This window comes from Lepisosteus oculatus, chromosome 11, assembly GCF_040954835.1.
Source record: "Lepisosteus oculatus isolate fLepOcu1 chromosome 11, fLepOcu1.hap2, whole genome shotgun sequence".
NCBI lineage: Eukaryota > Metazoa > Chordata > Actinopteri > Semionotiformes > Lepisosteidae > Lepisosteus > Lepisosteus oculatus.
Window position 1 is genome coordinate 20,661,177 of NC_090706.1, and position 25,201 is coordinate 20,686,377.

The 25,201-nt window shown below is 37.5% G+C and overlaps 1 protein-coding gene across 3 annotated transcripts in view; it reads left to right on the plus strand.

Annotated features, from left to right (window-relative positions):
* The window catches only part of LOC102688099 (complement C3-like), a 69,513-nt gene that overhangs the window by 43,682 nt on the left and 630 nt on the right, over window positions 1-25,201 (plus strand). For 2 of the 3 annotated variants that reach the window (XM_015349018.2, XM_015349019.2), the window contains exons 27-40: window positions 311-406; window positions 3,761-3,911; window positions 5,007-5,170; window positions 5,272-5,430; window positions 6,301-6,360; window positions 9,038-9,125; window positions 9,735-9,786; window positions 12,524-12,611; window positions 12,702-12,791; window positions 14,508-14,613; window positions 16,852-16,941; window positions 22,683-22,769; window positions 22,978-23,061; window positions 23,667-23,802. In XM_015349018.2, the coding sequence (XP_015204504.2) occupies window positions 311-406; window positions 3,761-3,911; window positions 5,007-5,170; window positions 5,272-5,430; window positions 6,301-6,360; window positions 9,038-9,125; window positions 9,735-9,786; window positions 12,524-12,611; window positions 12,702-12,791; window positions 14,508-14,613; window positions 16,852-16,941; window positions 22,683-22,769; window positions 22,978-23,061; window positions 23,667-23,802 (1,451 nt within the window). Of the gene's footprint in view, window positions 1-310; window positions 407-3,760; window positions 3,912-5,006; window positions 5,171-5,271; window positions 5,431-6,300; window positions 6,361-9,037; window positions 9,126-9,734; window positions 9,787-12,523; window positions 12,612-12,701; window positions 12,792-14,507; window positions 14,614-16,851; window positions 16,942-22,682; window positions 22,770-22,977; window positions 23,062-23,666; window positions 23,803-25,201 lie in introns of those variants that run through there. The other variant, XM_015349020.2, reaches the window with a different exon arrangement.

Genomic DNA, 25,201 nt, shown 5'->3' on the forward strand with positions numbered 1-25,201 from the left:
AAATGTGAAAGATAGCTCTCTTTGTGTCATAGCACTAGAAACTGTCTCCTTATTCGACTGTAATGTCATTACATTACTTTCATTAAAATGATATTTATTCTTTCTCTTGAAAAAATATATTTTTGTTAATATGAAGGGTTTCACAAAGCTCCCAAAACAAAAATACAGTATTATTAAATGAAGGCTGTACTTGATAATTAATTTAGTATTAGTTACTGAGTTTCTGCCTTGACACTGCAGTACAGGTGTACCTTTACTCTGTAATGTTTTAAAAGTTGTGAATTTTAATTTTAAAATTTTAATTTTTCAGGGAGGTGTGAAGGGAAATGATTCAGATGCCTCACTAACAGCTTTTGTCTTGATAGCAATGCAGGAATCAGAGGAAATATGCAATCGACAAATAACTGTGAGTTAAATTATTTAAATTAATTTTCCTGCAGTGGCAGAATTATCTTTCCATATGAATTTACAGTAGTTTGTCTTTTTTAACCATTGTAAATGATTCAGTGTCCTTGTTTCCTTGTTTTAATTTAGTTTTTTTTCTCAAATAAGTTCAAAGCATTATTCTTTATATATATATATCAGAAATTGTATTTAAATGTTACAAGATCAAAGAAAAATATGAATCAGATTGCTCACACAAAACTTTGAGGTCTAGGTTTAGCCCTAAACATTCAGACAGAGTTTATTACTGAAGGTGGAGAACTAAACCCCGGCACAATCAGTTGTTTATAAAATAAAGCCATAGAGCTTCTCTTGTGTTCGTCTCTCTAATCCCTCCTGCATCACTTATTTTCTCAGTCAAATGGTTTAAACATACACAAAGTCATTCAATATTCAAAGTAGCCTAAAGCCCTTGAATCGTTAATATATATTTTATTATTAACACCTCAATATATACTGATGGAAAACAGAAAGACAACATTTTCTGGAATGAAAAACTATAGATGGAGTTTATTTAACTAAAGTTCGGGAGGGATGACAATTTGGGCGCGTCTTTCGCGTTGCACAAGCCCGTACTTTTTCTCTTGCGTTTCAATCGCCCTTGGTCCCGCAGATTTTCTGCTCCAACTAAGAAACTTCGGCAGCACAGAGGATTCCCCTACACTCCTCGACCAGCCTGCCTTCCTACCAGCAGCTCTCATCTCCAGCCAGCTCTCTCAAGACTCAACTCCTCGCTCCAGTTCACATTCTGCAATTATCGCCCCAGCCTCACCATGAAGCCAGCTCTCCTTCCTCCGCAGCGAATTCTCCAAGCAGCCCCTGCCTCATATGTAAACGTTACCACCACAGTCGCGCATATCCACTCCTCCTTTTCAGATTACAGACCTGATGTTGCGATCTGAAGGCTTATGACAGTCCGGTTAAAAGAAAGGCTTCCAAATTTTCCAGCGCCCCCTGCTGACATCATCCGCGCAACCGTTGTCTAGCCCAGACTGGAGACAGCTAGTTGGCTTCTTTCATTAACCCAGTTTTATATGGGTTCATCAATGAAAGGGTTCGCAGCCATTTAAAAACACCCGCTTTCACAACAGAAAGGGGGAGGAAAGAGAACGAAACGTTAATACGCAAAAAAAAATCTAAGCTGCCCATGCCTCTCGTCCATCATCTCGTCCCGCTACACTGCCGTCTGTGTCCCGCCTTCACCAGGCAATGGCAGTCCGATCCTGCAAACCTGCTGTCAACGGCGTCCAAGCCCAAACACACCGTCGGGTACCCATCCTCTTTGGATCACTCATCGGAAGCATATGAATCCAGGGAGAGGCGCTCCAGCTCATTGTCTACCCCCCGGCCGTTGCCCTTGCCCTCCATCTTACACAGCTTTTACAGGGAGCCCTCCTCATCACTCACGACAGCCACCACTGCCTCCTCCCCCAGGACGAACACTGGGAGAGTGCTAGTCAGGCCCACACCCCGCTCTTACCCACCTTCCTCTCTAAACTCGGGCGCCGCCCTGCTACATCTCCACCATCCCCCGCAGCACCCCGCCATCCTGTCCGGCGTCCTACCTCCGGCCCAGCCAGCAGTCGCCCTGTCTCATGTCCCTGCTCCCTGCACCCGGCGTTCAATCTAGCCCTGGGTTCCCCCCTCCGCTGCTACTGCAGCCACCTCCTCGGTGACGCGCCTGCCCACCGTCCTATCTCCGGCCCAGCCAGCAGTTGTCCTGTGTCTTGCGTCCTTGTCCTATTCGTGTTCCGTCCAACCCAACCCTTATGTTTCGTGTCCTTGTCTTGTTGTCCGAATCCTCCAGTGTTCCATGAAGTCGGTCCTTTGTCTCGAAAGCGTGTGTTCCCAAATCCGCGTCTCGTTTTCCCTATCCCCGGCCTCCAATTTGGCCCCGGACCTATTAGATTCATTTCTGCTGCTACCGTGGCCATCTCCTTGCCCCAGGGTCCTATACAGAACGCAGACAGGCACTCCGACTGCCCAACTGCTGCTCAATCTATGCGCCACAGGTCACGCTTTTTTTCCTTCTTCAAGCTCTTCCAAATTCTGTATTGGTGGTTTGGGGTCCCGCTTGGTTCTTTTGGGGGTCCTGGCATCCTCATCCTATGGCCAGGAGGTTGGCCCTCAGCCAAGCGGGTTAAGCCAAATATTCAGTCCACAATAGTTCGCCACGCTTTGATTTTGGGGCGTTGTCATTCCTCATGAAATGGAGTTTATTTAACTAAAGTTTGGGAGGGATGATAACAACCACGCTCATTCATCCCCAGCTCCACCGAATGCTATAAATACCAAATGCGATATCTCCCTCTCCCTCGCGTGTGACTTTTGCATCCCACCTCCACCCCAACTCCACCTCTGCAGCTGCCCCTTGGTTACCTTGCATGGGGGTCCTGGCCTCCTTGTCCTATGGCCAGGAGGTCAGCCCTCAGGCAAGCGGGTTAAGCCAAATATTCACTCCACAATAGTTTGCCACGCTTTGATTTTGGGGCGTTGTCATTCCTCGTGAATTATAGCTTACGTACTTTCACAAAAAGTTGTCAATTTGTTTTAAGACCTCTGACTAGCAATACAGCTTGTGCAGTGAGGCATTGCAACTTGGCAATGACACAAAAGCTTGTTAGGTGCAGGTTACCCAACGAGGTCCAGGTGGAACAATGGCTGATCGGTCACCTTTAAAAAGGCCTTTATTCAAAGATCAGGTCAGTGCAAGAAAAAGGCCACACTTAATCAGTTTTCTGTGCATTCCACAATGCTTCAAATGTCACCAAAAACAATTGAGAGGGCCATTGGCATGTTGCAGGCAGGCATCTCATGTGCTAGTGTTGCCAGACATTATGGAGTGAGCAGCTCCACTGTGTTCCAACTGCAGAGAAGGTTTAAGCAGACCTGCAGGACATATGAATGTCCAAGATCTGGTCACCCTCCAGTGACCACACCAGAGCATCAGACTGGTCCATTTGAGAGATCATTTCAGATCTGCCACCTTTACTGCTGTAGACACAATGCCTGCATCCGTGACAGGACAGTGAGGGTCCATGCTACTGGCCGTAGAGCAAGGCGACCTGTCAAAGGCCCTCTGCTCACACCTCCTAGATGTCACAACCGACTGACTTGGGCCAGACAAAGGCTGGGATGGACTCATCAGCAGTGTCATCAGGTCCTCTTCATGGATGAGTCACTCTTCAGCCTGTTCCGTGCAGACGGGAGGGCCAGAGTGTGGAGGATGAGGTGTTGCGTTTCTTTTTTCCATCAGTATATATACTTCTTTTGTAACACCTTTAATTTGGACTTTTTGTAATATTTTTTTTTCCAGAGCTTGCAAGACAGTAAAGATAAAGCAGTTAGGTTCCTCGACAAGCGCATTGCTACTCTGAAAAATCCCTATGCAGCGGTACTGACAGCCTATGCTTTATCCGTGGAACACAAAAATCACATAGAAACTCTACTGAAATTTGCTTCTGCAGGTTAGTGGTAATTGCTTTTGTTGATCCTGGATACCAAAAATCCAGAGATTTATTGGTTTACAGAAATGTCACTTAGTTCTTTTTTCCAGATCTTGATGAGTTAGAAGGATTTATACTTGTGTTTATTTTAAAGGTTGGTTTGAAACAAACAACTTATTCTAATCATTCAATGGTTTGACATTCCACTAAATCAATTTAAGATATCACAATTCTTTTGTATCTGGTATGTTTATTAACTTATAGAACATATAAAAAGTCTTAATGAATCATTTTCTCAATATTTGTCATAATATGTTGTTATGAGGGTCTCTGTAACAGTTTTTGGAAGCATGGAGTCAAGCTTGACTATTTGACTGGCTCATAGGGGAAATTGTATTGGCCTTATTTCTGGTGTCTGGGCATGCTAATCATGAAGGTTGAACAGCAAAGGGGTGAGAAGAAAGAGTTAGGTACTGTACTTCAGGAATCACAAAACAAAAAAGAAATAGCAGGGTACCCACCTTTTTATAGGGTGAAAAAGCAGGAAAAGATTAACCAGATTGTCTAGAGAGAAATATACACATAAAATTATGCCAAGTTGTTATTGATAAATTAATGGTATAAAGAAATTCAAAGAAGTTAAAAAAAATCCAACACTCAAGTGTTGGCAGCACCCAGCTACAAACACAATTAGTAAACTCTCAATTTCCCTGCAATCACTGCTTTGGTCTTCTTCCTGATACCCTCATCCCCAGGGCCAGACAATCATTTCCTCACACAACCAGGAAAATGCTATACTATTATTATGGAAAACAAACTCCAAACTCTTGAAGCTGATAGGGCTGTCTGAAGCCACACAATTAATGCTAAAAAATGAGACATGCCTAATTTCGGAGAAACCTGTGACTAGAGTTGATCATTTTAGATATTTGACACACAATCTGATTAAATTGTAAGAGGAGAGCAGTCTAAACTGTCAATCCATGTACAAAGGTTACTATAAAATGAGTTGTTCAGCTTTGTCAGTTTTGTTGAACTCAGTTAATACACTATTGTTGAAGTACACTGTATGTATACATTGTATGTACAGTATTTTGGCTCTTTTTTATTTTTTAGACAAAACCCACTGGCCAGTGCCCAGATCTAATCTATTTACCTTGGAAGCTACAGCTTATGCACTTTTGTCCCTGTTGAAATACAAAGACATTGACAAATCTAGAGCTACAGCAAAATGGCTGATTGAGCAAAGGTTCTATGGAGGAGGTTACGGATCTACACAGGTGACAACATTCAGGATTTCTTTTTGACATTGTAGATATGAATACATTTTGTTGTTATCTGTAACTGAAAATATTCCCTAAAAATTGTGTTGCTCTTTTAGGCCACGATCATGGTGTTCCAGGCATTGGCAGAATACATGATACAAGCATCTGTTTTAAATGAAATAGATCTGGATGTAGAAATCTCTCTGTCTGGTCGTAGAAATCCAATTAAGTGGAGGTTTGACACCAGTAATGCCTATGTTAGCAGATCAGAAAGGGTAAGTAATGCAGACTATCTTCTGTCTTAGCATGACTGCTAAGAATTCTGCTGCTGAGTGTATTGCAAAAGTATGCAGTGCGTTCCTTTCCATTTTGAGAAATTACAAATGATCAATGAACATTAATTAATATATTATTAAAAACCTGAACATTCAGACTGAAGACATATAAGTGTAAGATAAGCTACAGTTAAAGCCAGCAAAAACAAAACAGAATCATGTTGAAGACATATGTGTAATCAATGTACAGTACTTGGTGGAATTCTTTCTGTCAACAATTACAGCTGCAAGTCTATTTTGGTAAACGTCTACTAACATTGCTCACCTGGTGCAAATTTTGCCAGTTCTTATTTGTAGATTTGCTTAAGCACTTTCATGTTGGGGATTACTTATGGACACCAGTTGTCAGATTCTCAATAGGATTTAAGTTTTTGGGCAATGGTGGGCATTCACTTTCTTATTCTTAAATCAGCCCATTTTAGCTTTGACCTTTATCTTTGGAATATTGTCATGTTAGAAAGTAAAATTTATTTCCCAGTTTTAGGTCATTACCAGATGGAGGCAGGATTTCTAATACCTGCCAATATTGGCTCCAAAATGGCTCCAGCCATTTTCCCTGATCAAAACAATTCTTACGGATACAAAGCTCCCTATTAACATAATGCTGCTACCACCATGCCTTACAGTAGATGTGATGTTCACTGGCTTATACACTTTACTAGGTTTGTGCCAGTCGCAACAACTTGCATTTTGACAAAAAGAACATTTTTGTCCCCATCTAACCACAAAAAAAGCCTTTAAGTGACACTTTTTGCAGTTTGTTATATTATGTTCATTTGAGGCACTCATGTTTCTTTTTCATTGCTACAGGGCTCAATTAATAATAACTTTACAGTCATTGCTAGAGGAAAAGGCCAGGGCACTTTGTCGGTAAGTGTTTTGATCTGGACTTCACACTTCAGAATTCAAAATATTTCTAGACATAAAAGCTGATAGCTTTTCTGAAAGTACAGAACCGATCAAACCAGAAACTTGATTTTATTTGCTGTGAGCCTTTGCTAGTAGTCTAATATACCTCCTATATTAAAAATAATCATAAGTGAATGGCTATAAGTGAACTATAGACATATGTATCATTATGGCACACTTTTAGGATGTTATTCCTAAAAATGTTGTGTGTGTTTTATTAACATTAGAGACTTGTACAGTTTGTTCCATAAAAGTAACCCTTCAAATCCAAAAAAATAGAAATGGACAAGCTCATGTGCTGTGTCTTATAATTCAAGAAGCCTGTAGGACAGTAAAAGATTTTTCCATAGGACAGACGGCTGATGTACTCTTGTTACTTCTTCTAGTTTTGCATTCATTAAGAATATTGGTTTTGCATTTCTCATTAACTTCAGTTTCACAGATCTGCTTCAGTCTTAAAAGCTGACTGACATGAATGCATTTCTATATCTACACAGGAAATAATTTTTAAATTAGTGAGGAAAGAATCTTTTTTAAACTTGTCTGTACAAAAAATAAAACTTTTAAATGCAATTAAAATTTTAATTATAAATTTAGTTTTTTATTGGAAAATAAATATTTTATTTCCATTATGGCACAAAATAATTATTTTTACGATAACTCAGAACACATTGATGTATTAAATTGTTGTGCCGAACAAAAGGCATCAGCTGAGAGTTTGTGTGTTGAAAGCTGTCTTTATTTCATATGCATGTGGAAGTCTTGCTTTTGAACACAAGACTTAAAAGACAATGCTTACAGTGCTCTTTTATACAGTTAAACAAACGATACAAGATACACTCCCACATGACTCTTTACTTGCATTGTGGCTATATATGGTCATTCTAGAAAGCTGACAAATACATATATATTCTTTACTGCCAGCTTGCGTGACAAGCAGCCCCTTCTGCTGAATAGACCATTTATTCCAGGAGAGGTCACTCGGTCATTTCCCTGAGAACTATGCACCCTATGTGGCTATGTTATTTTTGGAGACCAGACATCCTGGGACAGATTTAGTGAAATATAAGTGAAAAGATATAGTTTTACAAGATATAATACAAACCTTTAGTGAAACATTTTAGTATATGAAGCTAAGCAGGTGTGAGCCTGGTCAGTACCTGGATGGGAGACCTCCTGGGTAAAACTAAGGTTGCTGCTGTAAGAGGTGTTAGTGGGGCCAGCAGGGGGCGCTCACCCTGCGGTCCATGTGGGTCCTAATGCCCCAGTGTAATGACGGGGACACTATACTGTAAACAGGCGCTGTCCTCCGGATGAGATGTAAAACCGAGGTCCTGACTCTCTGTGGTCATTAAAAATCGCAGGGTGTTTCTCGAAAAGAGTAGGGGTGTACCCCGGTGTCCTGGCCAAATTTCCCATCGGCCTTTATCAATCATGGCCTCCTAATAATCCCCTCTTTGAATTGGCTTCATTACTCTGCTCTCCTCCCCACTGATGTATGATGAGCGTTCTGGCGCACTTTGGCTGCCGTTGCATCATCCAGGTGCAGGGGAGTCCCCATTACCTGTAAAGCGCTTTGAGTGGAGTGTCCAGAAAAGTGCTATATAAGTGTAAGCAATTATTATTATTATATTCCCTCAGTATTAACAAGAAAGCCAATTTAAGCATTTTGTCCCTATAATTGAACCTTACAAAAATCTAAAACACATTATATGATATTGTAATGGTAGATTATGAATTAAAGGGTGGTGCAGTGATACACTGATTAACATCGCTGCCTTGCAGCACTGGGTCCCTGGGTTCAGTTCTAGACTTGGCATGCTATCTGTTTGGAGTTTGCATGTTCTTGCTATGTTTGTATGGGTACTTGCCATTTGATCTGATTTCCTACCACAGTCCAAAGACATACCAATAGGTTAATGAGCTTCTTGGAAAATTGGCCCTGGTGTGATAGTGTGTGCATGTCTGTGAGTTTCCTGTGATGGAATCCTGTCCAGGGTGTATTCTCCCTGGCTCCCAACGTGACACCCAAAGAAGGCTCCACAGCCAAAACATTGTGTCACAATGTTGCTAATGAGAATCAGAAGTATACATTTTAAATACATTTTATGCTTTATAGTATACTATAGTATTTTCCTGCAGTACAGTATCTGAAAATGAGTAGCTTCACAAAAGCAAGATTGTGAAAAGCAAGAAGACATATACATCTGCTGCATTGCTTAAGGTAACAACTGACCTGGGTAATGTCACTTCAGAAAGTACAGCTTCCAAATGGCTATTAAAGCAAAAGGACAAAAGTTGAATTTCACACTGTATGTTAAAACCACAAGACATCAGCAAACATGTATTGAAATATAATATGCCTCAGCTGGCAGTAAACAGCCTCATAATTAAGATTGTTAGCCTGAAACAACATTTGGTACTTAATTTAGCAGCTTAATTGAACATCTTAATTGGTCTAACAAGCTGATTGAATTGAACATTTGAAGATATTTTTTTCTTCCCAAAAGCTGGGGATATTTATCAATTGCAGTAATCAAAAGAAAAAAATCTCCAACATGTTTAAAACCTACCTTAAACAGGAAAAAATGTTTGACTCACTTCATCTTACATTTAACTGTTTGTTACTGTTTCTTAGATAATGGCTCTGTATAATGTTCTGCCAGAGGAGAATGGAGAGTGTAAGACCTTTACGTTGGATGTGAAAATCGAGAGGGTGCCAGTCGGTATGTGTTTTAAATAATAACTTCTAATGTCTCTTTTGTTTTTAGGAGGAGGACAAAAAAAAGAGTTTTGTCAATTTTGGCTGAAAGAAATGGGATTAATTAATGAAACTTTGCATAATATTTTGGTGGTAATTAAGACCAAGTAAATATTGTTTTGCTGCATTTTACAGATAGTTTATTAATAATAATACAACAAGTTTAACTGTTAGATATTAAAGAAACACATTCGTTCTTTTTGGGAAGCATAAAGCATTGCTACCTTGAAGCACTGTAGCCCTGGGTTCAATTCCTAGGGTGCTATCTGTATGGAGTTTGAATGTTTGCGTGGGTTTTCTCCTACAGTCCAAAGATATACTAGGGGGTTAATTGGCTTCTCAGAAAATTGGCCCCAGTGTTAACATATGCATGTTTGTGATTGTGTTAGTTGTATTTGAGATTGTGACTCTTAAAATGTTATTGATTTTTTTCTATAAAATAAGAGCTGAATCAATAGAAAATTCTCTTTTTAATTTTACACACTCCTGTAGCATTTTTTTCTGTATCTGCAATTTATGGTCTTAATTGAAAAAGTGGACAATTTTTAACATATTGCTTTATCATGTTTTCTAGTCAGGAGGCCTCTAGGTGCACAAGACACATTTAAAATCACAATTGAAACAAAGTAAGTAAAACTTACTGTTATATCAACATGGTTTATTGGATCTTAATTCCTGCCATTAAACTGCATATTGTTATGTTAGGTTGAAGTTTGTGGTGGTTTTCAAAAACACCAAATGAATCATAAGAAATAAGAAAGTGTTATAAATCATCAAACATTTTAATTCTCTAGCACATTACTGGCCTCACATGTGAAATTAAATAATGTATCTAAGAACATAATTTTCCAAATTAATGATGGATAAAGTTAAAATCAACTAAAAATACAACAGTTTTGCTGTAAAATATTTATTTGTCCAATTATACCTACACATAAGAAATCCAGCTCAAAGCCACATACACAGGCAGAAACATTTAAAATAAACTTCAGGACATAATTTACATTCTTTTACTTTTACTTGTTTTAAATCAAAGTTAATTTTAAATGCTTAAAAAGAACAGGATACAGTTAAAGAATATGATGAATCACCAGCATAGGTATAAAAAGGATATCAGAAAAGCTAAGCGAGAGATAGAAGGTAATATTGAGATTAAAGGGACTAAAATTCAAAATAAAGCCTTATTTTAGTGTTACAACAGGAAAAGTATAGTAAATAATAAAGAAATGTATTTGGGATACTATTGAGAAATGTGTAGAAAGGGATATAGCAGTATTAAAAAATACATTTTTATTAATATTACCATAGTAGCAGGACAAAAGCAGATACTAGGAGCAATTCAGATTAACAATTATTCAGGGCTTGGTGGTATTCTACCAATCATATCTAAGGAAATACTGTATAAAATACTGTATATGTAGATATATAAAATAATGTATGCACATGTATTGATCTCTTGGTAATGGATACGAAACTGTTGTGCCTAATTCATATCAATGATCTATATCCTGGTACAGTTTTTAAATTTAGGAACTATGAAGAAAATACAAAAATGTGTCAAACACTATAGAAGCAGCAATTAAAAATCAAAATAATTTAGACTTCAAGACTCAATCTTCAAGACAGAATCAATTTTTAGATGACATTTATTGTTCAAGACAGGTGCAGCATGATACAGTACATGCAGATGGTAATAAACTGTAGATACAAAATACAAAACACTAAGTTTGACGAAGATAATGAAAAAAATACTATACACGTTTTTCTAAATTAACATCTTTTAGACAATGTGAGGTAGTAAGTAAAAAGGAAAGTAACATTAGAACTTACAGTTAAAAGCATCCCTTGAATTTAAATCAAGGGATGCTATGTTAGAATTGCTATGCACTAATAAGACTCCATTTAGATTACACAAAAGTTGTTGTTACACCATAAATTAAATCTTCTCACTCTGTAATCAGTCTAGAAAGCAGTACTCAAAGGAATATCCTACACACACAAGTTAAAAGACCTTTTTAAATCTTAAGCAGAGAATACTATTAGAGAATCTCATACATGAATTCAAAATAGATACCATATGGATAGCTGTTGATCAGCAGTGAAAGCACTGGAACCCCACAAGGCTGCTGTCTGAGTCCGAGGTTGTACTCCCTATTTACTCACGACTGCACAGCAAGACACAGCAACAACCGCATCATTAAGTTTGCCGATGACACCACTATAATAGGACTGATCAGTAATGATGACGAGTCCACCGACAGGGATGAAGTTGTACAGCTGCTTAGGTGGTGTCATAGCAATAACCTGGACTTGAACATAAAAAAAAAGAAAGAGCTAATAGTGGACTTTTGGAGACACAGGCCATACACTCACAGCCCACTCAGTATTGATGGAACGTAAGTGGAAACAGTCACCTTTAGGTTTTTGGGAATTCACATCTCTAAAGATCTAACCTGGACTGTGAACACTGACTCTATCATTAAGAAGGCTCAGCAGCACCTTTATTTCTTGTGGTGCCTCAAGCAATGGGGGATGCCAATACATATGTTGGTGAACTTCTACCGCTGCACTATCGAGAGCGTCCTCACCAACGGGATCACCGTGTGGTATGGCAACACCTCTTCGCGAGAAATAAAGGCACTGCAGAGAATGGTCAATATGGCCCAGAAGATCATCGGCTGCGGTCTCACCGAGATTAAACAGCTCTATGAGGACTGCTGCCATGGTAGAATTCTGGCCATCACAGAGGACAGTCATCACCCCGGGCATGAGCTCTTCACCCCACTGCCCTCAGGCAAGAGATATAAGAGCATACGGACACTTACCACTAGATTCTTCAATAGCTTCTATCCACAAGCAGTGAGACTGGCGAACACATTTAGCCATCCCCCTCGGACCACACCTACACCATCACCATCTACCTCTTTATGATTTCTTATCTATTGCACATCTCCAGTCATTGTTTACACGTCTGTATTGTTTACATTCAAACTGTCTACATGTTTACTTGCACATTGTCTATTGTTTTTTTGTACATTGTCTTGATGCACTGTTTGCACTTTGTTTTGTTTTTTACACTTGTTTTACAATCGAGAGACTTTCTGTAAGTAAGAATTCCATTGTACCAGTACCGGTTACATATGGCAATAAAGTTCAAGTTCAAGTGAAACATGAACCAGACCACATTGATGTGCATTTAATACTTAAGAACAGGAGGGTTGTAGGAATTTTGAACAAGCTGTCCAGTCATGTTGTTGAAGCTGTTACCCTGACTAAATGAGCCTTTCTTACATTGGCATCCTTGATGTATCCACTCAGTTGTTTTTATTAATAAGTGTACTGGAAACCTAAATGTCTTTTCAGATATTTAAGTGACAGAGATGCAACCATGTCCATACTCGACATTACCATGCTAAGTGGATTTATCCCTGATGCAGGTGATCTTAAAAGGGTAATATGAAGACTATTTTGAAAATTCCTAAGTAACATTTGCAGGAGTTTTGTTAATTTTCATTATAATCTTGTATTTTTATTTCAATAGTTATCCAATGGAGTGGACCAGTACATTCAGAAGTACGAGATGGATAAAGCACTGTCTGATAAAGGCTCCCTCATACTTTACCTAGACAAGGTATATTCTTGATTTCCAATAAACAAATCATTCTTGATTTGATAAACAAATTACAGAAGGTTTTACAAGTGCAAAACATTTCCAGTAATAAGATAGCATTAATTTTATTTTTGTAGACAAATTATTACATATTATTATACATTTTTTGTACACTTATTGTAGAATACTAAGGGCATACTGTATATTCAATATATACAAGAGTAGCTGGCTCATACTGTATATAATTCTGCTGGGTCTGCTATTAACTGTTGATTATAGGTGTAACTGAGCTACGGTTTCTGCAGTCAGAGTACAGAGCACCATCATCACACCTTGAAACTCACCAAAAGGAGGAAAATTCTATATCGCTCACAGGAGATGTGCCTTGTGCACCACTAAGCACATGTCTCCATGTCCAGCTGGGGAGTCAGTTGGAAAAAGGAATGTGGCACTCTTGTAGTGCCAACTTGCGGAGAGCTTCTACACTCCCCGTATCTCCACCTGAGACCTGTTTATCTGCTTTATAGTATTACTACTACTACTACTACTACTACTACTACTACTACTACTACTACTACTACTACTACTACTACTACTACTACTACTACTAATAATAATAATAATAATTGCTTACACTAATATAGCACTTTTCTGGACACTCCACTCAAAGCGCTCTACAGGTAATGGGGACTCCCCTCCACCACCACCAATGTGCAGCATCCACCTGGATGATGCAATGGCAGCCATAGTGCACCAGAACGCTCACCATACATCAGCTATCAGTGGGGAGCAGAGTAATGAAGCCAATTCATAGATGGGGATTACTAGGAAGCCATGATTGGTAAGGGCTAATGGGAAATTTGGCCAGGATGCCAAATTTGGAAATTTCGCCAGGAGTACACGCACCGAGAAGAACTGTCAAAGTAGCACAGCTCACTTGGTCATAGACACCACCGAGATGGCCTCTTTAATGTTCCTGAAGTGTTTGAGGCACACTACACAATGCCTATACAATGGCACAATAGCCTTATGATATACATACACCAGATTATACAACTTCAATGTTGCTGGTTTGACATAACTCCCCTTAGGACCTAGACTAGTCCACACAGTCTGCTTTCACCTTTTGACATTCAGCTCTCACTGCTTCCTGAGTTCTTTTGAAAGGTCTCAACCATTCTGAACTCAGTGTCTTGGGTAAAGTTAGTTTTTACACTCTATTAGACAGCTTCCATAATAAAGAATGAGAGCAAAATGTATCACAACAGTCTTGTAGAAAACAATCAAGTATTGCAACACAGTAGAGGCTAGCTGCTGAACTTTGATGCATGTTTTTTGGAACAGAGTAGACAGGATGACTAATCTCCCCAAAATGGCCACTAACAAATTGGAAGCTGATATACTGTAACACTATGTCATCATAGGTGTTAAAGAGACGTGGCTTTCAGAGTCTTATGAGAATGGATGTAACATTAGTAAATGCTTAGTGAAACTTACTTCTACCGACAAGCCATTTTGACAAAAATACATGATTAGCATCTTTACTGTCTCCTCAGTCTTAACATATTTTATAGCCTCCAAAGGCTCTTTTGAAGTTCTATGTTATATTTTAAGACTAGGATGAAATAACCTAAAATTACAAATGTAAACAGGAATGTAAATTAAAGTTTAAAGTTATAACCATTTAAGTCTTTTGAGTTACAATATTTTCTCATGAAATGTTTTCTCTTTGTGCAGGTCTCTCACAAGATCCCCGATAGAATTGCTTTCAAAGTCCACAAGATCAATGAAGTTGGTTTAATGCAGCCTGCTGCTGTGACAATCTATGAATACTATGCAAATGGTAATGGTACAATATTAAATAAAATAAATAAAACCAATAAAAAAGGAACACTTAAATATATTTAATTTGCAAAAAGGCATAGTCAACAATTTGGACAGTATTAGACTGTTAGACAGTATTAGGCTGGAAGAGCAGATTTACCTTACCTAACACAATGTCTGTTGACATTTTCCAAACATTATAGTCTTTAAGAAATGCATTTTAGAAAAGTTACTTTCTAAAGTTTTTTTTTTACAGTTTGTTTATTGAACTAAATGCTAATTAACTACTGTATGCTGCTCAACATACAAAATAATTGTCTAATTTAGACTAGTTTTCAGTTCAAGAGTAACAAATATTGTTACACTAATCTTTTGTAATTTTTTGAAGAATGAAAAGACTTAGTTGTTAATATGTGAAACAAGGCTATAAGATGATTTGATGCCATAAACAGATTTAACTCTGGGATTCACTGTTTTGGCTTTAAATTAACAAAGGTTAAAATGTCAATGCTCTGTCACTTCAATTCCTGTTCAGGTAATGGAAAGAGTGTCAGCTGGTTTATGGTTACAGATACTGTGCAAATAAGAACTGTTATGGCAGACTTTGGAGGTCCCACATACCACTCCATTACAGCCCTATCTTCTATAGCAAGATAATACTTAGAATCAGACACCTCCTGCTGGGTCTACAATTTCAATGGAGATTTATGTGCAAATAACTGCATTACGGCAAATGATAATTTTAGTGACGGACAAGTAGTTGAGTTTTCTGCACTCGACAAATTCCAATCAGATCTTGTACTATGTGATCAAAAACTTGCAACCAGTCCCTTTTCCACTGTGAAGCCTGGTGGATACATTGATTATGTATTAATAATAATAATTCCTTACACTTATAAGCGCTTTTTGGGACACTCCATTGAACAGGTAATGGGGACTCTCCTCCACCACCACTAAAGTGCAGCATCCACCTGGACAATGTGGAGGCAGTCATAGTGCACAAGTACCAGCTGTCTATTGGGAGGAGAAAAGAGAAATTAATTCAATTCATAGATGGGAATTATTAGGTGGCCATGATTGGTGATGGGAAATTTGGCCAGGACACCGGGGTAACACCCCTATTCTTTTCGAGAAACCCCCTGGGATTTTTAATGACCTCAGAGAGTCAGGACCTTGGTTTTTACGTTTCATTCGAAGAATGACACCTTTTTACAGTATAGTGTCCCTGTCCCATACTGGAGCATTAGGACCTACACAGACTGCAGTTACCTTCAGCAACCAACCTAATGGTCCTTGTTAAACGTTCAGGTTACATGGACGTACAGTTTTCCATTATATGTGGCACAGTGCATATTGCACTATTTGAACATAATGTATTGCAAACACCCTGGATCTGTAGCAGTTCTATTTATATTGAGTTTTTTTTTATTCATTTTCTGGACTGTTTTTATGTAACTTTATTCTGTAACTTTTAATTTTGTGATTTTTAATTTTATTTCCCCCTGGTGAGCTTGCAGAAAAGTCATTTCATGGCCAGCAATTACAGCTGCATATTGTATTGTTGTACGTTTGATAACTAAACTGTGATTGATTGACTGCAGAGTGAGTTCCCCCTACTGGCCTCACTAACACCTCTTCCAGCACCAACCTTAGTTTTTCCCAGGAGATCTCCCATCAAGGTACTGGACCAGGCTCACACTTGCTTAGCTTTAGCAGGTTGCCAGTTGCAGTGAGTTGCAGGGTGATATGGCTGCTGACTAATGGCTAAAAAAGAACAATGCTCTACCTTTAGTCATACACACTATAGGTACTATTGTCTACATATGGGATCATATGGGCATTCCTTCAGTGTTGCATAGATTTTCACATTCACCAAATAGGAACCCAAATGAACATTCAAAAAGGTTTGGTTAGCATGTTCAACAGCAACATACTAGACCATCATACTTGATTCATGTGCCATGGGGCAAGGTGGTCACACTTACTACTAGTTAAGCCCAACATGATTTCATGAAAAGTGATACATATCTTACAGCTTATCCATGTCAGTGTGGATTTTGGTTTCTTATTCTACTCTTTTTAATAGATAAGTTGAACCAAGCAATGGATTTGATATGTTCTATCTAAGGTCACATCAACTTCTATCTGGTAACAAAAATATGATCTGTTTTTTCTTGGATGTCTTAATATGTCTCCTGTCCTATTTCTATGGTGTGAGGTTGTCATCTTTAATTATCAAAATCTCTTGTACTTCCAGAGAACCACTGTGTGAAATTCTACCATCCAGAAAAAGAAACTGGAACGCTCAATAAAATCTGCCATGGGGATGTGTGCAAATGTGCAGAAGGTACGTATATACTGTGAAACAGTTTGTATTTACAAAAAGGCTGCGTTCATAATGCATTCACTCAAATACAGCAAGCTTCTTTTCAACAAAATATTGTGTTAATCATGATCATCATTTCAAAAGGTTTTATAGAAAGAAAACATTTCTGTCATTATTAGTTCTTTTTTTCATTCTTCCAAAGCATTTTTGTGTAATATTATATAGAGGACACTTTCTAGTCGTATAATTGGCCCTAGTTTCCTTTTCAATGACCCAGCAAGCAGGGTTCAGTGTCAAATTTTGCTGTCTTTTAAACTGAAAGACTGTACAAGTAGTACACAATGCATATTTTGTCAGATTCCAACAACAATTATGTAGCTTTAAACAAGAAATCTACCAGCCAACTGACCAATGGAAAGCCTCACTGGATGGCAGGAAATGACATCACTTCAAGTGTCTATCACATTCTAGCTCTATTATTTAAGACAATCCCCTTCCAAACTTGCATTATACCACAAAACTTGAAATGTTCTTTTAATAAACCACATTTACAGAGTGCATATACATGAACATATAACACATATTACCAACACACATTGGCATAACACGTACACTAACAAGAATTTAATTTTTTTTAAATGCCCTGAAAACACAAAATAGATCATTCATACCTGATTTTGACATTGAGGCTCAATGTTAAAAACCACAGATCATTTGCAATATCTGCAGTTTGTTATAAAAATATACTCATAGTAATCCATTTACTTTTTACCATACTTTTTTTATCTGTTTACTATACATTAGTATGTTACCTATTAACCAGCCATGGGGGTTCTACAGGAAAAAAAAAAGGACCACGACCAGTTACACACATCCTCTTTATTCCCAGCACTCAGTCCAGCCACAACGAGGCAGCAATAATCAAATTATCTCCAACCAACAGAGGCTTGATTACACTATTGGCAGCAATATTGGCAGCAATAGGAACCTGTACACAGGTTTAGGGTGGACACAACCCTCAGGAAAAACAGGGCCAACAACAACACGCTGTTTACATTTACATAACCAGGGTCAGCTAGTGGCCTGGTGGCGATTCCCAGCATGCATTGTGATGTATTCATTTTCTGGGTGCGCTTCCGCTAAGGCACTTGGCGAGGGTGCTACAATATTATTTATAACTGAAGTAACAGTTTCTTTATGTATTCTTCACTTGAATATTTACAAATTAAACAAATTTGTTTACATTATTGGTAAATTAAAAATGTACCAATTTTAACAGTTCCCAAACTGTTAGGTTAAATCAATTTCATGACATTGATGCTGATGGATGTCTATTTGCTATACATACATTTTACATGAACCTATGTGCACACGTACGTCTTTCTAGCAAACAAAAAAATCAATTTAATTTGATGTATTTCCATATACAGTAGTGCCATTCACAGCAAATAGTCAAAAAAACAAAAATAGCATCCATTTTTGTTTTACAGAGTTCAGCACACTGCAAGACAACAATAAACCAAAAAACAAACAAACCCTTGGTTCCCTGAATGAGAAATTCAATCACTATCCATTCATTTAACATCTTAATAAAACAATTTTGGACCTAAGGTGCTATTTGTGTTGAGTTTGTATATTCTCCCTGTGTTCCCATGGGTTTCCTTTAGGTGCTCCAGTTTCCTTCCACAGTTCAAAATCATACTGGTTGGTTAATTGACTTCTGGGAAATTGTGCATGTATGTGTGTCTGCCCTGTGATAGACTGGTGTCCCGTTCAGGGTGTCCCTTCTATCCAGTGCTTGCTGCGATAGGCTCTAGTTCCTAAATTAGAAAAAGAGGTTATAAAATGGACGGATGAATTTGTACTGGATGGCATAGTGGTGCACTGGTTAGCATTGCTGTCTAATAGTACTGCAATGCTGGATTCAGTTACTGAGATACTATTTCCATGGGATTTAAATATTGTCTCATGTTCATGTCAGTTTCTGTTGGGTTCTCCAATTTCCTCGGCAGTTCAAAGACTGATATATTAATTGGATTCTGGAGAAATTGTCCTTGGTGTCAGTGCATGTTTGTGTTTCTGTCCATCTGTTTTGTGATGGACTGGCATCTCATCCAGGGCATTCGTGGCTCCTGGCACCCCTGTGACCCTGTATTGGAAAAAGTGGATAGAAAACGGGTGGATGGAAAGGAGATACAGATGCAGCCATTCAAAACAAGCGGGCGATACCGTGTTATTATGCGGTGTGCTTGTCGCGGTGTAACTCAAGTTACCATATAATACCGTATTAATACCGTATATTCTCGCATAATACCGCATGGTACCGCAAGTAAAATAATAGTATTCAGAATTACCGCAAGGTGGAGCTATTAAAGCTCAACCCCTCATGTTTGAGCTGTCGCCATCAAAGTCTTTACTGAAGATATTACTAATAGTATTAATAATGAATGACCCTGGACAAGCTGTAAACTAGTATTGCCCTGGTCCACATTCTTTGTAACCGTCTTTGTAAACAAAAATATTTTATTTTTTATATAGCTCCTTATTGTGCATGTTTTATTATTGAATATTTATATGGAATTTTACCACTGAAGGGAAATTTTACTAACTGAGCATAAAAAGAATAGGAGCATAACACGTGTGAAGGCCATAAACGATATTAATTTTGGAACATAAACAAACAATGTTATGTAAGCTGTATATAGCTGGTCTCGGTACTTTAAAGAAAAAATACACACCAGTATTCCATTTCTCCCTAAACATTTTAAGCATCAATGTCTTTAACTAACATGTGAAATAACGTGTATAAAAAGTGGTAGTTTTAAGCTTTTCTGCAAATACGCTCGATACCAGAGTAAACAAGCATACTTTTAGAATTTGATTAATAGGGAATATAATATGGAATCGCGTATCTAAAGAAATTAATAACGATATAATTATATTCATGTACTGCAACAGAAACAGTAGTACTGTATACGCACACTGTACGCATCAGTGAAAAGGTTTAAAAAAGCTTGCGTTAAGCGACCATAGTATGGAGACTAAGACCTTTACGTCTTACCTTTTAGCACCCAAACAAACGCAAATGTGTTTTTAATCAAATGCTTTTATTCATTCATAATCTAACTCACATAACTTCGGGAATGTGAGTTATGTGAATCAAATTAAGAATGAATAAAAGCATTTTATTAAAAACGCGTTTGGATTTGTCTGGGTGCTGACAAAGTAAAAACAATCACTTTTTGACAAGTGCTTGTCGCGGTGTAACTCAAGTTACCATATAATACCGTATTAATGAAAAACTGTGTGTGTGTCTCTCTCTGCTGGCGTGCGGGCATGGTGGGGTGCTGTACTAGCTGTACAGAAAATTAAAGTGCCCTTTTCCATTCAACGGGTGTCTGAGTCGCTGAGTCCTGTCTTCTGACAGTCGCTGTTGTGAATGTCTGTAGAGTGTATCTTATTTTTAGTATTTTATTTTTATATTATATTCCCTATTAATCAAATTCTAAAAGTATGCTTTTAAATGCGCAGTGACATGGTCAGAAGGAGCAAGGGGCATGTAAAACGTTTCCAAAATAACCACATGTAAGAAATGTTTAGGGAGGAATGGAATACTGGTGTGTATTTTTTCTTTAAAATACAGTACCATGATCAGCCATACATGCCTTTATATAGCTCCTTTAAAGATTGATTCTCAAAGCGCTTTACGGGATAAAAACAACAGAGCTGTTAAACCAATTTTTATCTTTTTTTGGCACAGCCAGCCGGCTGTTGAGTGGTATTAAGTGCAACTTTTTTGTATAGATGACTTTGCCTGTAGCTTTTTCACGAAACCTCACTGAAAACTATCAGTGAGCTAGTTCTCTTTTTTAAACCTCCGGTTTTTCACTGATGCATAATCAAGCACTAATTGGAACCCCCCCTGGGGGCACCATGTGTTAAGAAAGTTAGGTGTTAGCATAAACTATTAGTGGGTGGCTCTGGTGAAATTTCGCTGTGAACCGAAGAGTTAGTGTTTCCTCTTTTTAACGGGAGGAGATGTGGTGTTTTTTTAAATCCCTGGCGGAACCGGGTTTCCATAAGAATCAAGTAATAGGTTTATTCAATGCTGAAAAAAAAAAGAAAGAAAACACATTCCATAAGAATCAGCACCTTTATATAGCACCTTTAAAGGTGGCTTCCCAAAGCACTTTACAGGATAAAAACAACAATAACATGTTGTGATATTTAGAAATATAAAAAATGTCAATATAATGCCAATAATATTAGCTATTTTATTTTTTTAAGTTTATTTGTTAAAAGAAAACTGATGGCGATAGCTGGGTTTGAATGCTCAGCCTCAGGTATATAAGTCAGTCACTTAAGTGAGCATGCCACGGAGGCAGTCATGTGACAAGTACATCTCAATTACATCTCAGCCTCCACTGTCGTTTTTAAGCCACTTTTTTTTACCATGCTTGAATTGAATAAATACAGCTTTTCAGTATAGATTACACTTTTCTGAAATGTATTTAAAAAAGTCCCATCTTCTTTAAAACATGTGCTTGGTGCAGACCACAACTTGTGAGAATGTTCACAGCCTCAACAGAAAACTATAGTATCAGTGAGCTAATTCTCTTTTACTACTGTTTTACTACTGTTTACTACTGTTTGTGTTGCAGTACATGAATATAATTATATCGTTATTAATTTCTTTAGATACGCGATTCCATATTATATTCCCTATTAATCAAATTCTAAAAGTATGCTTGTTTACTCCGGTATCAAGCCTATTCGCAGAAAAGCTTAAAACTACCACTTTTTATACACATGTTATTTCACATGTTGGTTATAGACATTGATGCTTAAAATGTTTAGGGAGAAATGGAATACTGGTGTGTATTTTTTCTTTAAAGTACCGAGACCAGCCATATACAGTTTACATAACACTGTTTGTTTATGTTCCAAAATTAATATCGTTTTTGGCTTTCACACGCGTTATGCTCCTATTCTTTTTATGCTCAGCTACTAAAATTTCCCTTCAGTAGTAAAATTCCATATAAATATTCAATACTAAAATGTGCACAATAAAGACATTTAAATCTCTCCACGACCGACCAACGCACCACGAGTGCCCCTATGTGTCAACCAATCACATACCGCGGTATGACGCGTTATGACGTAGCCAAATGCCTGTGGTACCTGTTTGTGCCGCGCACTTTGAATGGCAGTATCTGTAGGTCTATTTATTCATTATGGTTGTTTAAATTTAAAAAGGGGGCATTCCCCTCTCACATGAAATGTTGATGCTTGTGGAATTTCTATATAAAGTGGATTCTTAGTGATCCAAGTACATTTGTCAAAACTTTTGTGCTGAAACATTTTGGCTGTATATGGACTACGACCAATCGACCAGTACAATATTTTGTATGTTTTGTTTTCTTCGGAAGCACCTCTGACATTTGGACATGCTCTTTTCTTGTTGTTGAAAGTTGGAGCCTCACACAATTGGCACAAGGCAAGACACTCCCCTGAAAAAAACCTCAGTACATTACACATAACACACACATTCACTCAGGCACACACATGGGAGACATTGTAGAGATGACAGACTAGACAGCATGTCTTTGGACAGTGGAAGGAAATCGGATGATCTATAGAAAATGCATAACGTTACCTAGGGTCTGGGCCTGGACTAAAGATCTGTTACCTGTTACCCTGTAGTCTACTGTAAAATATACAAGTAGATAATAAAAACCTAATAATTTGTTTTTCATTCACAGACAACTGCTATATCCTGAAACAAAACAATCCTGATATAGACCAAAATATTCGCTTTGAGAAAGCATGTGAGGCTGGCATGGATTATGGTAAATATATTTTCAATTTAAAATAGCTAATATTGTACAACTAACTAAAACTGATTGAAAGGGAAAATTTGGAAATAATCAACTTTTAAAAACAAAGGAATTTACTATGGGTATTTTAGAATGATCTTTGCTTTTTAATCACATCCTGATCAAAAAGCAAGTCTTGGAATAATCCTGTTCTCTATTGACTGGATTTTTTTTCCTGTAGTTTATAAAGCCAAGCTGATTGATTCTTCCCTAACTGCTGTTTATGACCAGTACACCATGCTCATTGAGGATGTGATCAAAGAAGGTAAAAATGTCCTTTAATTTTTATTAACTTTTTAGTGACACTTTAAAGATTGTCACTAACATAAGTGTAACATAATTAAGATTTTACATTATGCTTTATATTTATAAAACCTGAGCCTCGCTTTGCAATTATGTTTTGAATAATGCTTCTCAAGATTAATCTGTAAATGTGTTTGTAGCTCTCTACCAGCTGTTTCTATGATAATTTCTGAATTCAAAATCCTTTTAACTTTTTCTAGGTAGAAATCTTATTCTAAAGGACATCAAAGACAATACATAATTGATGAGTCAATCTTTCTAGCTTTTGCATTATCTATGAGCTGGTGTGGACCTAGACACAAATTTGAGAGTGCTCTTTTAAGTATTCTGGCAGTTTTGATTTTTAAGGTTGTATCTCTTATCACTTTTTTCTAAACAATTATTTAGTCACTGTAATAAGACTTTAATATTAATGATTAAACTGTAGTTAAATTAGCCATAGTAATTAAAGGGAAGTATTCTTTACCTGAGTTAATGTAGTATTTTTTTCAAGTACTGTATGTAGTGCTATGTCATCCTCACAACTTAGCAGTTTACTCCACTACCCCTGAGATGTTCGTTTTTTAGGAACAGACGAAGGAGTCCAAGGAAAGAGGAGGCAATTTGTTGCCCCTTCCAACTGCAGAAGATCCTCAAGTTTTGAAAAGAGTAAAACATATCTTATCATGGGAAAAATTAATGACCTAATGAAAACATCAAATGGGTGAGTTTCTCAAGGGGTCATATACAGTACAGTACAGGTTCAATACAGAGAGTTTTCCTTTTTTCCTTGTTGTAATGAGGTGCTTAACAATTTTGGTTGTAATATTAACCCTTTTCAGTCTGGACCCAGATTAAGTTTGGGAGGCAGCAGCTGGTCAGTTTTCAAATAATTTTCTTTTACTTTACTGTTGTCTAAAATGTAAGTATATTATTTTGACTATGAATATTTGAATATAATCACTAGGGAAATAATCAATAATAATAAACATTGTATTAATAATCAGTTTATTAGTTGATGGTATACAATAGTTTTGTACTGTAAAAGCACAAATATTAGAACAAAAAGCAGAATACTAAAGCAGTAATCAATGTATTCATGTAAATATTCATTTGACTTTGCACAATCTTTAAAAGTTGTTCAAACCATGGTTGTGCATTTGTTGTGTTTGTACAAACCTGCATCTTAAGACATGCTCTGGTTGTAGTTGGCATCAAAGATTAATTTTTGTGATGACACTGCTATAAAAATCTATTTCACAAGTAAGATGCAGAAAAGGATTGTTGTAACAGAAAGAATAAGGTTCTGGATCCCGAGATGAAGTAAAACAGATGAGTTTATTGCATGCAAGGAACAATAAAGCCGAAGTCTTGTTTCCCGCAAGAAACAACAAAACCAAAGTATTGTTCGATGTGCCGGTACAAACTTTTAGGTTATATAGTCCTTGCGTGCTGCTTCAGACATCATTCGGTATTATGGTAGGGGGGGGGAGTCATGGGATTTGGCCAGTTAAAAGACCCTGGCCAAATGGTCAGTTTAAGATTACGCCCCCACGGGGTTCCTAGCTCGCATCTGGAATCCTTATCAGTTAACCCCCTTTCCTGCCATAAACCCCTGTTGCTTAGAAGTCTAATTTTCAGGCAGAACTGACTTAAGTTAACCCTTTTTACATCTTGTCTCTTACTTCAGGATAGTAAAACTTTTCACTGCCTATTTTTGACTAATTGCTTTTTCTAGAACACACATACAGTATGGATCCTGTTTGATTTTGAAAATTGTAGTGCAGTGTCTAATTGTTTTGGAACTTGATAAGTAAAGGTTATGTTTGAAATGCCTTCAAGCAATACTTCAATGTCAAATGGGTTGTGCAACCAGCTTTATTAAGTCACATCCTCCTGGATTTAATGGTCGAAGAAAAAGGTGTATGGCTTCCTTACAGTAAACAAAGAGATGCAATATTTTCTTATAGCTCTGGACCAAAGTAGCATAGTTAATGGGAAGTTTGCATGTATATAATGTATGTTAGACCTTCACACCTTACATGATTATACATATGAAGTTTCCTTTCTGCAGAAGGGATAAAGTGTGTTTTTCAGTTTGCTTTGCCAAAATTAAAATACTT